This window comes from Impatiens glandulifera, chromosome 8, assembly GCF_907164915.1.
Source record: "Impatiens glandulifera chromosome 8, dImpGla2.1, whole genome shotgun sequence".
In the NCBI taxonomy this organism is placed as follows: domain Eukaryota; kingdom Viridiplantae; phylum Streptophyta; class Magnoliopsida; order Ericales; family Balsaminaceae; genus Impatiens; species Impatiens glandulifera.
The window spans coordinates 5,150,856-5,164,270 of NC_061869.1; the positions used below are offsets into that span (position 1 = coordinate 5,150,856).

General features: G+C 30.3%; 2 protein-coding genes and 1 non-coding gene across 3 annotated transcripts; all 3 read right to left on the reverse strand.

The window, feature by feature from the left end:
• Positions 1-554: 554 nt before the first annotated feature.
• On the reverse strand, positions 555-4,476 carry LOC124911992 (organic cation/carnitine transporter 7-like). The gene is made up of 7 exons (XM_047452542.1): positions 4,335-4,476; positions 3,948-4,042; positions 3,206-3,477; positions 2,205-2,442; positions 1,341-1,854; positions 1,067-1,269; positions 555-896 (listed from the first exon to the last, which is right to left on the reverse strand). The coding sequence occupies exons 3-7, from the start codon at positions 3,475-3,477 to the stop codon at positions 675-677; spliced, it is 1,449 nt and encodes a 482-aa protein (XP_047308498.1). The 5' UTR covers positions 3,948-4,042; positions 4,335-4,476; the 3' UTR covers positions 555-674.
• Positions 4,477-8,320: 3,844 nt separating this feature from the next.
• Positions 8,321-9,691, reverse strand: LOC124912751 (spermidine coumaroyl-CoA acyltransferase-like). Its single transcript, XM_047453399.1, has one exon. It carries the CDS (start codon positions 9,689-9,691, stop codon positions 8,321-8,323), a length of 1,371 nt encoding a protein of 456 aa, XP_047309355.1.
• Positions 9,692-13,321: 3,630 nt separating this feature from the next.
• Positions 13,322-13,394, reverse strand: TRNAF-GAA. Its single transcript has one exon. It is a non-coding gene; the product is annotated as a tRNA-Phe (tRNA).
• Positions 13,395-13,415: the final 21 nt, after the last annotated feature.

Consider the following 13,415-nt stretch of genomic DNA (forward strand, 5'->3'; position numbering starts at 1 on the left):
AAAGGGTATTAATATATGATGATTAAATAAAAAATAATAATTTAAAATAAAATATATTTTAGTCCATGAATTAAGCGATTACATAAATATTGAGGGTAAATGGGATGTTATTTTTTATTATTATTATTATTTTTTTATTTTTATTTTTTTTTTTTTGATATATACCCTTTTCTTATTATTTGATGAATAAAAAGGGTTATTAAATGATTATAATTACAAAAACAATAGAAAAGGAAACATGTTTCTTCTTGTCTTTGCACTCTCTTTAATATTTTAGTGAGCTTTTAAATTATATATTATAAATTATAATAATATATGACTAATTATATTAAATTCTTACAATTTAAACTCTTAATTTAACATGATTCAAATTAATTTTCTACATTTATATACATATATATAATAATACATAACTAATAAAATATTTTTAAAATCCAAATAACTATTTTACACCGATTCAAAATTCTTTTTGAAAAGGCCAATAAAAATCTATATATACTCACTCAAGCTCTACTTTAACATAAATAACCTGTTAATTAATCATGATACATACAAATTGAAAGCAAAAATGATTACAAAAATAAAATTGTCCATCAAAAGCATGTTTATTTCACTAAACATGATCTTCTTACTAAATATATAATCTATTTCACATCCAGTGTTTTGGTAATTATTCATTTTGCTACATCTATCAATCCTTTTCCCATGGTTTCAAATGGGAGAAGCACAACACAAATTCCTAAGAGAACAATGGCAGCTTCAAACAAAAGAATAGCAGCCGTTTGATGACAATTGTTAACCAATGTCACAGCCACCATGGGGCATACTATTCCCCCTATTCTTCCGATCGCGGTTGCCACACCAACTCCGCTCGATCTCACAATTGTTGGATAAACCTGCACACCAAACGATCCATCCATCGTTAGTCACTTAGTCCTCCAATACTCAACTTCAAACATGCGGTTTTCAATCCAAATCCAATAGGCTCAATAGTAACTCAGAAAGATCATTTGCTGAAACAAAAATGTTTTATACAACAACCATCATTCTTAATAAAAGTCGATACCTCAGGAGCATAAATGCATGCGCAGGTAAATGTAGCTGAAACAAACATGCGGGCTCCAAACAACAGGCCCGTGGTAAGACCCTGGCTCAGCTGCCACGCCAATGGTAGAAGCAAGCCGAAGCCAAAGGCGAGCATAATTTGCATTGAATACTTCCTGCCCAATCTATCAAGAATTATAGCTGAAATCACCAGTCCCGGAAATTCTGAAAAATAAATGAACCTGTATTTACCCATTTTTCCTTATAAACCAAATGGTTCAAATGAAATTAAATACCTGCCAAACTAGTCACGAATACGTTAATATAAAGTTTACTGTCCTCACTAGTCCCGGAATGCGAAATGACATCGCCTCTACATTGATTCTGCCCACTGCTCAGCTTTGAAGTCAAAAGTACAACACCGTAATAAACAAACGTATTTCCAAAGTAAAGAAACCACAATAAAATGGTTGTTCTGATATACTTTGGTGAGACCAGCACATATTTCGGTAACAAGCATTTTCTTAAACTGATCATTTTCTTTCTTTTTGGCTCTAAATGGGTATCTGAAGAAAAAGATAGTTCTTTGTCCTGATCTTCTGGGAGATCAGGAACCAATTGACCTGGTGGGAGACTACTTTTATTGAACTGTGCTATCTTTTCTAAGATGACTTGTGCTTCACCTATTCTGCCTTTCATAATCAAAAACCGTGGAGTCTCATGTACTAGAACAAAGAAAGCAAGCAATAAGAAGGCAGGAATAGAAGACACTGCAAGTAGCCACCTCCACCCCAATCTAGGCATGATAATCTGCAGAAAAAACACAAATCATTAAGTCTCTTTTGGTTATAGATGCATTGGAATAGGAATTGGAGGTGACAATTCTAGTTATGTTGCTTGTTTAAGCACTTAAAAAGGGTGGAATTTAATTTAGAATTTAAATTGTAGTGGAATTTAGAATTTGAATTCTTAGTCACACATTTCATTTCAATATCAATTCTTATAAGAATTGGAATTATAGTTATTGTTTCAATTCTCGTGATCCAAACACAGTCTAACCGTGAATGCATTTACCTCAAAACTGTTTTCGTACTTATGAATACTATTTTGGAGCGTTTTAAAAAAGTTATAATAAGTTGTACATAATAAAATAAACATACCCATGCAAGGCCAGCCTCAAAGATGGTTCCAACTGTCCAGAAAGCTGAAAAGACAACCATCCAAGTACCTCGGTTTGGAGTCGGAACAAATTCAAGAAACCATGTAGTGAATAGATGTCCACCACCCAACCCAATACCAACTAGCCAACGGACAACTATTAGGCTAACATAGTTTTGCGATAAAGAGCTTAACGATCCAGCCACAGCAGTAACAGTACAAATTCCAAGAAAAGCCTTCCTGCAGAGTAATTGAAAGAAATAATAACTTCAGATTAGAGAATATTCACTTCCCTGAATTAAGGAAGAACCATTTGCAGCATACACTTTCATTGCTTATGTTGTCTATGAATAACTGTTCAATGAGTTTCAGTGTTAAATATTGAAGATAAAAGACCGAAGTTTATTCCCTGTGCGCAACATTCCCAATATAAGCTACGTAATTCACATAGAAGTAGAATCCAAATACTAGACAGAAATATGAAACAAACAATGTTAATAAGGAATTCATGTCATGATCACTATTCCTTTATTTTACCCTTTTGCAATCAACTAAGAACTATTGATAAATAGTCCAAATTTCAGGGTAATTAAATAGTTTTATTGATGGAAGATTTTGAAAGTAGTGTATCTACATATTTATATGTATTTCAAAATATATTGGCAGGTTCTGTGTAAGACCCATATACATAACCAAATACAACTCTCGTAGTTTATTCCCTACAGGATGCTTTAAGTGGGAATCGAATTTTAGAGCTTATCTCACAAGTTCAAGACTCTTTCCACTTGATCTACCCGGGTGGGTACATCCATTGAAATTTGCAGAAGCCTAGGATATTTGTTTTAGGCTAGAATCGCCTACCCTTCAGTTTTGGCATTGAACAAGCCCACTTTGCACAAAATGCATGTGAGACAAAAACATTATTAATGCACCAATCATGAAATGTGCAGCTAACTTATGAATCAAAGCTTAAATTTTGCATGCTTTAAAAACCCATACTTACTTTCTCCCAAAGTTGTCTGATATAAGACCCCATGAATAAGCTCCAATTAGCATTCCAGAAAACACAATACTGGTTATCAGGCTCTCTTGATCTGAAGAGAGATTCCACTCAGATTTTACTGCACTTCCTATAAAGGAAAGAAGCATTATTTCCATGGATTCAGCTATCCACCCAAGTCCTGCATAAAGTAGTGCAAGACCCTGGAATCTCCCAAACCCAACAGTACAAAGTGCCTCATCCAATGTGTATGTAGGAGGAACCTGGCTTTCCATCTGAAGAAACCCATGAAAAGAACAAATTTCGTAAGAAAACTAACCTCAAATATCATACCAAGAATCATTCAAACAAAACTAAGCATCGCCCATTTTGAAACACTAAATTCTGTTGTTTTTCTCCCCTGAATATGGATCTGGATGAGATCCAGTTTGAAACCAGGGTGTATCTGAACTTAATCCGGCCAAATTAAGGCACTGGATCCAAATCACACCTTCCATACAAATCCTATCAGTATATGCATCAAGAAAATCATTTGCAGCTTCTTAGCCAGATCCAAATTCAGATCAACATAAATAAGTGTTTTAAATGATCAATCATGAAGTCTATGTGATAAATCATGTCTGCATCCAGCAGAAGGAAGATATATATTTGTTATCAAATAATATTCAATCAAAGTTCAAACTCAATTCTACAAACCTGTAGACAGTGATATTAAGAGTTAAGAGTCAAAGACTGTCATACTAACCTTTACCAAACTTCAAGAACAAGAGAGTTTAATATTCAGCAGACTTCAATCGTAATTTGATACTAACCCATCAGCAAATAAAGCAAGATTCCCACCTGTAAAAGAAATCAATGAAGCTCAGTTTAACCTACTACAATCCTACACCAAATATACAAATGGGTAAAACAAAACAACATTAAAAACAGATTATTCCATCAGAAATCCATATCTCAAAGGCTCAAAGCCTAGCCTTAATCCTTTTGCAAAGCTTATTCCATATTTCATTCAACCCAGAAAAATCCATTTGTTGAATTTTATGGAGGCAAAGAAATTATGCATGTTAAGACAAAGGGGATTCGGAAAGTAAATCATCAATGAATAATCTAAGTTAAAAGATGGAAGCTTTACCAAAATCAAGAACGGCGGCGGGCGGTGGACGGAGGCGTTTCGGAGTAACCCAGAAATATGTGAACTAATATATATAGAAAGTAAAGAATAAAGAGTGCTTTTTTAATTTTTTTGTTTTTGTGTCAATAGTGCTTAATAGTGCTTTGAAAGATGAAATAAAGGATAAGGAATTTAATGTATGATAGGAATTTCATTTGATTTTATTTTAAAATAATTATATTTTAATATATACTGGTGATAAAAATATCTTCTATAGTCAATTAAATGAATATAAAATTCTTAATATATAGCCAAACAATATATATTTATTAATAATAATAATAATTGAGGGAATTATTAAATTGAATAATCTTAAGGAGTGACACTTGTAACTTAAATAGTGACACATGGCTTAAGTGTTGACCATGCATTTTCATTGATTTTGATGTTTGACCATGCATAAACAGTTTAGGTCTTGTTTGGTTTATTTTAAATAATCTTGTTTGTTTTTTAAAATGTGATTTCTTCTTGAAAATAGTAATTGAACCCTCTCATCCTAATTGTTGCATCTTATTAGGATTTAATAGAAAATCTCAATCTCTAATAAAATATTAATTTTTTTAAAGTTACCTTAAAAAAATATTAAAAGTTTACAACTTTCCTTTGAAAAACTTAAGTAAAGGTTTAAAAAATAATATAAAAACTTATTTTATTTTCTTTTTTCTATTAATTTAATAAAAAAAAGTGCGAAGTTTATAATTATAATATTATTTTAATTTAGCATTTTTAATTGAAATTTTGATTATCATCCATCATATTCTTAGGATTAATTTGATAGAAACACAAATCTCAATCTCTAATAAAATATTAAAATTTTAAGTTACATTAAAAAAAAATGAGTTAAAGTTTACAACTTCCCTTTGAAAAAATTCAGTAAAGGTTAAAAAATGATTTTATTTGTGTTTTATTATTTAATTTAATAAAGAAGTACTAACTTTATAATATAATATAATTTTAACTTCAAACGTTTCTTTCTAAGTTTTTCTGAATTTTAAATTAGCCGTTCAATTTTATTTGAAATTTTAGTTATCATCGCATTGAAACGAGATACAATAAAGTTTTGGAATATCCTCAATATATCCACACTCATAATTTGAGTGAGACATCAAGAACCTCTTGATTGGCTACAAAATGTTGATCCAAAAATTTGGTGTTATCAATAAAACCAATTATTAGATGGTTTAAACTTAAAAAGTATGGTTCCTTTAATCTTATGTCACTTGTTTTTTGTTTTTATGTTTGATGGAATATTTCATGCGGTTTTGATTTATACTGTATTGATTTTTGTTTTTATGTTTGTTAGGATTTGTTTTTATGGAGTTTTTTTTTTATATAGTTTTAAGATCTTTGTTAAATTATGAAATCATTGAATTTGTTTATATCCCTTTAAAAACTTGAAAAGCCCAAATTTGGATCTGGGTTTGGTTAAAAAATATATATTATTTTTTTTAAATATATATATTTTTAAATATTATTGAGATATTAACATATTTTCGTTCAAACCTCATCTCTTCGCTCCGATTATTGTTGTTTTCAAATCAACCCAATTATTAACTACCTAAGAAGGAATTAGTAATCGAAATAGTTCATTCTAACCCTCAATTTTATAAGAGATATTCAAATTCATCCATAAACTTTGAGTTGTACTACAATGAGTCCAAAGTGTCTCTAATTGACAAAGTATTTATAATAATATATTTTTTTTAAAACGACTAAATGTTATTTAATTAAAAGAACTCAAAAAGGAAAAAACAAACATTTGTTTTTTTTCTTAAGCTAGTCTTAGACTTGATTTTAATGAAAGGAAACACAAGAATGAAAGAAGCTATTTGAGTGATTTCTTCATATGAAAATTTTCAATTTTTGCAAAAGCTCCAATTCAACTCACACATGGATATTTTTCTCCATTTCTCATAAATGAATTATCATCCATCACAATGTCTCTAACCGTAACAGCATGACAATTCTCCTTATTCGAATTCTATTAAACTCCTCATTTAGAACAATCGGTTGGTTTTCAAATCAAGAGTCATACCAGAATAAGATTCCACAACCATCACCAATACGAATATTAAATAATAGCATTCGCCTTGAGCTCTATAATTTTTTTGAGCGATCAAGCCATGTCCATCGTTATCTTACATGTCCATACACTTGACTCATTCTTCATGAACCTCAAATGCACCCAAAAAACCTATAATGAATATTGTTTTTTTCTCAATTGCCCAAAAATGCCTGTACTTAAGTGCCTTATTCCATTTTATGCAGTTTTTTAGTCCAATCATCCCTCTTCATTTGATTTACAAATATCAGTCCATTTGACCTTCTTTCTCTACATTGATTTCCTCAAATGAAATTTCTCATTATTTGATTCAACTCCTTAATGACTTTCTTCGGGAAAACCAATTGTTGAGACCGATAATACTCATAATGACTTTCTTCACCAACTCAATTCGACGAGCATAAGTCAACTTCATAGTAGCCCAACTCATCGTTGAGTTCTTGACCTTTTCGATAAGAGGTCTGCAAAATCTGAACCTATTATAATTTAAGATTGTGAGCTTCAAATATATTGTGCAAGTTGACAATATTATAGTGACCTGTCATGATAAACAACTATTTAACACTACCCCTATGAAAAAATTTAACCTATGTTTCAAGCTCACAATTATTAAACTACAACTATTTAACCCTACCCCAATGAATACCCCCATTTTAATCTCCATATATTTCTAATTATTAGATCCAAATCTTATCATGAATACCGTCTTACTTTAAAATTATTGGTGAAAATAATATAATTAAAACACTTATTTGAAATTGTATAAACATTCAAAAAAACATAATATTCAAAAACATTTTAAAATAAATTACTACTTTAAATAATATTACCTAAGTATAGGTTAACACCAAGTTTAGAGTTTTTCAACTATACCCTCACAATAGAAAAAAAAAGCATACCCCTCATTTAGATTCACATAATATTTACATTTAGAGTCGTGAAATTATATTTATGAGCTCGTAAAATCATATATTTATACTTTTTTAAATTAAACTTGAGTATTTGGTATGAATTTTTGGTCACCTCCGCCTTCCAAGTCTCAACAGGTAATTACAAGTATCAATTTATATTAAGAGTTGTCCTCTCTAATTGAGATCTCGTTAAAAATCAAGCCCAAAAATGAGAATTTGTTTAAAATCGATAGTAATTTATAAATTTATAAAATTAAGAGCTTAATTTCATAGAGGAAGAGTTTTCTTTTAAAAAAAATACTATTTATATAAAAGTATAAAATCAAATTAAGAATTACTTCTAAAATATATATATATATATAAGTTCATTTATTTTATTTGAAGAATTAATAAAAAAAAAAAATTAATTTGTAAGTGAAAATTCAATTTATTTATGTAAATTTGTATAGAAACACAAAATCAAAATAATTTATAACTTGTAAAATATAAAATTTTAACATCTTAAATTTAAAAATCATAAAATTTTGACTAGTTTAACTAAAATGACTCGTGCTTCACCTTTTTAAATCGTAAAATTATAAAATTTGTAGAATTAATTTAAAATTATAATCTTTTGAGAATGACAAATTTAAACTCTTATAAATTGAAACCAAGGAGCTAATTTGTATTATTTTAAAATAATATCGAAATAATACTTTAATTTATGAGTTATATATAGTTGATTAAAATATACAAATATCAAATAAAACAATCCAATGGTACTACTATAAGGTACACAAATTACTTTAATATTCAATTTCAATCACAAAATCAATACATAGTTTAATTTCCCAAAATAGATATTAAAGAAATCCAGTACAATTACATGAACATACAACATTGTCTTGCTATTGAATAGCATTAATTAATTGTAAGCTATTCATATTAAAGATAAAATAACACATGATTTTAAACATATTTTAATTAACCAATAATTATTTGATGAAGTCCATTTGTTCATCAATAGCATCCATTTCTTCCTTCATCTTAGGCATAGCAGCCCTTGGGAGGGTAAGGTAGACTCTAGTCCCACCTTTCATCTTGGCATTGAGTTTGCATGTAGGAAGAAGCAAACACATGCCCACGTAAAAACTTGAACTCCAAGGCAACACTATAAGGTTGATGGCCTCCCCCGACCCAAAATCCACCTCCATCAACCCTAGGTGCCTCCAATCCGTCAAAAACACACATGCACCGTTATTTTTAAATACCGGTTTTGACCTTATCATCGACTCGGATATACTTATAGCTTTCCAAACATATTTGGGATCGGAAGCATTCTTTTTGCTTTCTCTTATAGCCTTAACAACCTCAAGAAATGGATCCTCGTTAAGTTTTTTACCCGACATCTCAGAGTTGACAACAATTATAGAATTACCATAGTACCCTTGAGGCAACGGTGGATTTCTAAGTATGTGTCTTATCCCCGTGATGATAGAAAAGATTGTGTCACCGTCGGAGTTTAACTCTAAGGCCCTATACATTGACCTCCAAATATAAGCACTTATTATTTCAAGACTTGTGATGTTCTTTCTTAGAATTGATCCATCGTCGTCGTCTTTTTCTATCAAACTCAACCTTATTTTCTTTATACTCTCGCCTCTTAAGTTGAAGGACTCGTGAACAAGATCTGTGGTGGGCAAGTATGGGGAATTTGCTAAGGTTGGTTTTTGAAATGGAAGTTGAATGGGCTCCTCACATGGTTCCACAACTAATAGTTCCCTATTCCACACGGGTTTTATCAATGGCTCATTTTTGCCTTTGACAAGATCAGCCAATGCTCTAAGAAATTGGGAAGCACTCATCCCATCACACATGGAATGGCACAATCCCATCCCTATGGTGAAACCACCACAAGAAAATTTGGTAACTTGCATGACAAGCGGGTGATAACCTAATTCACTTTGATTTGGATAGTTAAAAACAAGCTCTTTTGCAGTTTGCAAATCAATACCTTCAAGGTAATTGAGGGAAGAAAGGGTGCAAGATGAAATAGCCTCCAAGAAAGGTACACCGTCAGCATTACATGTGATTCGGAGTTTTCCATCGATGTGCCTCTTGAGTTTCCCGGCCATGGGGTAGTAGTACACGAGCACCCTAGATAGGGCGTCTTTGATGAGGCAAGATGGATCTTGCAAGTTACTCTCTTGATCATTTGCCTTGTAGACATGGATGGTGTGGACAAGTAACTCGATTTTGTAATCGTTGTCAATAGAAGAGAATGAGAGGACAACCGACGGTGTTGGTTCAGACGGCTTAACAAGAAAAATATCTTTTTTGTTAACTAGGAAAGTTGGATTCTCCATGAAAAAGAGTTAAGAGGTTTAAGAGAATGAGTATTAAGAGGAAGATAGATGGTTGGGGAGAATATGAAAAGAATGTGGTATCTTATATAGGAGCCTAGGTCTGGTGATATTTGACATCAACAAATAATTTAACCAGATTAATTGATTCTTTAAATATGTTTATCAGTTTATGTCCTCTTTCCTTTGATATTATACATCTCATCTTAATAAAATTGGTCACATCACCCTATTTCACCTATGTAATCATTTACATAATTAAGGTTTTAAAACAATATCTTGAAAATGATAAGTGCCCATTTATCAACTAAATTTCTATGAATTTATAAGTGAGTGATGGAAATTTCTATAATTTTTCAAAAAAAAAAAATCAAAAAAATTAATGGCAAAGCTCAAAATAGGAGAGTAAAACAATGTGCACAAAATAAATACCCTAAAAACATAACATTGAAAACAAGATATGAGCAAAACAAAAACCAAGTCTAACATGTCATAAGGCCTCCAATAAATCCACGATTTCACCCGTTGAGACATGCATAGCGAGTCGTTCCTCGTTTAAGTATAGATGAAATATATAGTCTTATTTGCGAATATTATCCTATTAATCTTGAGCCAAATAATCCATGGAATACAATCGAAATAAAAAAAAAAATCTTATGAAGTCTCAATAGCCATATTCATTCCCGGTTCTATAATCTAACTAGCACATTTAACAAATATACATTCTAAAAATTAGATAATTTATTTTTAAATTCAAATTAAATTTCTCATATATGTAAATATTGTTGTAATAAATATTTTTTATAATTCCAATTAAAAACACTCAAATAATAGATATCATGTTATGTTGCAAAATTATATATAGTTCATTTTAGGTTAAATACAAGAGAATTGTTATATCATTTGGCTGCCAAAGTTTACAAAACCATTGTATCCACATCAACTTGTGTAAAAAACAGATGGCTAGCTAGCTAATTATATCCACTAATTAAAATTAGTATCTTTCTACATCAATTTGCATCACAACAACTCAATTGAAAAAAAAAGCTGTTCCGTTATTTGTTTGGCTCCCAATTATATAATAAAAAAGTTTATCCTATTTAGTAATTGTATTATTAGAAGAAAAAAAACTCTTGAATTGTCCTCGTTCAGTTATAAAAGCTAGAGGAAGCGGATTTATCAAAACACACTCGAGACATCTAATATACACTTATAGAGATAGTGATCTCTTCTTTGTTTAACTATTATCTTCGTTTGTTTCGTATTTAATATTTGATAATAGTGAAACTTCTTTTAGACGAAAATCCCGTGTTTTTACTTCTTAATTTGAGGAGATTTTCCATGTTAAAATTTTGATATTCTTGTGTCATTTATATTTTAGTTTATGTTATTGTTTCTCGCGGCTAAAAATCCAATCAAATGGTGAATAGTTTATTATCACAAGTGTGATTATTCCGCTTTATTCTCAATACAGTGGTATCAGAGCTTGGTTCTAAGCGTATTTAATTTTGATTGATTTATGGATTAACAAACAGAATAATTTTGTTGAATGATTTAAACTATCATTTCTTGAAATGTGAAAGTTCTTCTATTTGTGAAGTCTTTGCATCTACCTATTTTTGGAACATATTTACAGTACAAACTGTCGATAGGTACTTTAAAAGTTGATCTCGTTACTATTTTTTTCTTTGATCATAATCAAATGGTGAAACACATCCATAAATTGTTTCAATACAAGTTATTACATGAATTTTCATAAACTCTTTAATTGAAAAAACAAATTCAAGAAAACATACAACCATATTCACATCCACCCAAGAGAAATCAAGAAAACAGGGAAACATATAATCTAAACACCTACATCCTACACTCGAATCTCAAAAACAAGATCTCTGCCATTTTCAAACATAATTATGTCGTTACAAATTTTATAAATTTTTATCCTCCACATGCGTTTTTGGAGCGTCCAATTTGCATGTCGTTAACAAATCCCAAAGAATAATTAGTTTTAAAAAATTGAACACAAAATGTGATTTAATTTTTTTTTGTTTCACTAGCTAGTCATTAGTCAACTAATATAACTAATATTATTTTAAAATGTTGAAATATATACTTACTTTGTAGATAATAATTTTTGTTAGGCGGAACTTTAAGTGAGTTCAGCTCAGTACAACCCCTATGTAAATCCGTTTTTGTGTGCGTGCCAGTGATGCCTCAATTTCTTCCTTTGGGACTCTAGATCCATAATCTAAAGGGATCGACACAAACCAGATGCCCAAAACCATTTCCACTCTTTGTTCTTCTTTCTAATTATTCAACAACTATAAAATGATGAAAATCATTTTATCCTCTAACAAAAATAACATCCACTAAAACAATGGTTTATGGTAAAGAAAATGTTCTTATATTTACAATTTTTTTTCTAAAAATATATTATAAAAAGGGAAAACAGATAGAGCTTTGAGTTACAATCCATTGGATTAGCCTATTGCACAATCACAATCAAATGAAGCAAATTATCAATTGACAAATTATTCTTTTTGAGAAAATAATCAATGAACATTCACTCAACCATTCCTAGAATAAATAAATATGTTCTTATAAGAAATACCATATAAGGGAATAGAAATATTGATTACAAATTTGCAAAACTGGCATGAGAAGATTTAAGCAATCATAGAGGACATGGCACATCACTTGTGGTCAATGGAGTGTCGGCTGAGAGTGAAACAGATACCAAACACTTGAAAATGACCACTTTGGGATAGGGGTAGGTGATTAGCATGCACATTCATAAGGAAAAAAAAAAGAGTTAGGTTAAAAAATATTTGTATAATTTTTATGTTTGGTTTTACCTATGAAAGATTCTAAGATAAACCCTAGCTAACCACCTCAAAATAATGAACCATAGCCGCCTCTACTTCCTAGTTGCGAAAATGGAATCGATCCCAACAGCATGCGCATGAAGAACACCTTGGTCGGGTTTAGGAAAATGGGTTTCGCGAAAGGAGTAGTAGTGGTTGTGTAGGAATAATTTCTTGTGGTTTGCATGTTTGAATGAATATGTGGGTGCTTGTTTTGAAACCATTGGAAACCATTATTGTGTGATGTATCTAGTATATAGTAATTATGTATGGTGCAATATCATTGTCTTAATTATATACAAATCTTTGATTTCATTCCATAGTTTCTATGAAGGTGATAGTCATCTTAATTATGATGTGGTTGTTGGATGTGTGTGAAATTGAAAAAGGTATTTGAGATGTTACCAAATAATTCATTATTCCTATTAAGTATATATACCAAGGCCTATTAATGAGATATTGCAATTAAAAAATATGACATTTAAGTCAATTGGGTCACAATGGCAATGGGTTGTTTATTATTATCATTATGAATTAACATTTTAAAAACCTATTTGGGCTTAAATTTGTTATTATTTGTAACCAACTATTAAGTATTGTAAATCAAAATCAAAATATGACATTTAAGTCAATTGTCAATGGTTTGTTTTTTTGTTTAGATTGTGAATTAACATTTTAAAAACCTCTTGCTTAAATTTTTTATTATTATTTTGTAACCAAATATTAAGTATTGTAAATCAATAAAAAAAATTGAAAAAAAAAAAATAAATGCGGTGAAGGTGGATCGAACACCTGACCTTCAGATCTTCAGTCTGACGCTCTCCCAACTGAGCTATCCCCGCATTTGTTTAACCAACTATTAT

Coding starts and splice junctions, on each gene's coding strand:
- LOC124911992 (XM_047452542.1), bottom strand. CDS start 3,477: ATGGAAAGCCAGGTTCCTCCTACATACACATTGGATGAGGCACTTTGT. Junction 1,855..2,204: donor TTGAGGCTGGCCTTGCATGG/GTATGTTTATTT, acceptor TTTTTTCTGCAG/ATTATCATGCCTAGATTGGG. Junction 897..1,066: donor CATGCATTTATGCTCCTGAG/GTATCGACTTTT, acceptor TTTGGTGTGCAG/GTTTATCCAACAATTGTGAG.
- LOC124912751 (XM_047453399.1), bottom strand. CDS start 9,691: ATGGAGAATCCAACTTTCCTAGTTAACAAAAAAGATATTTTTCTTGTT.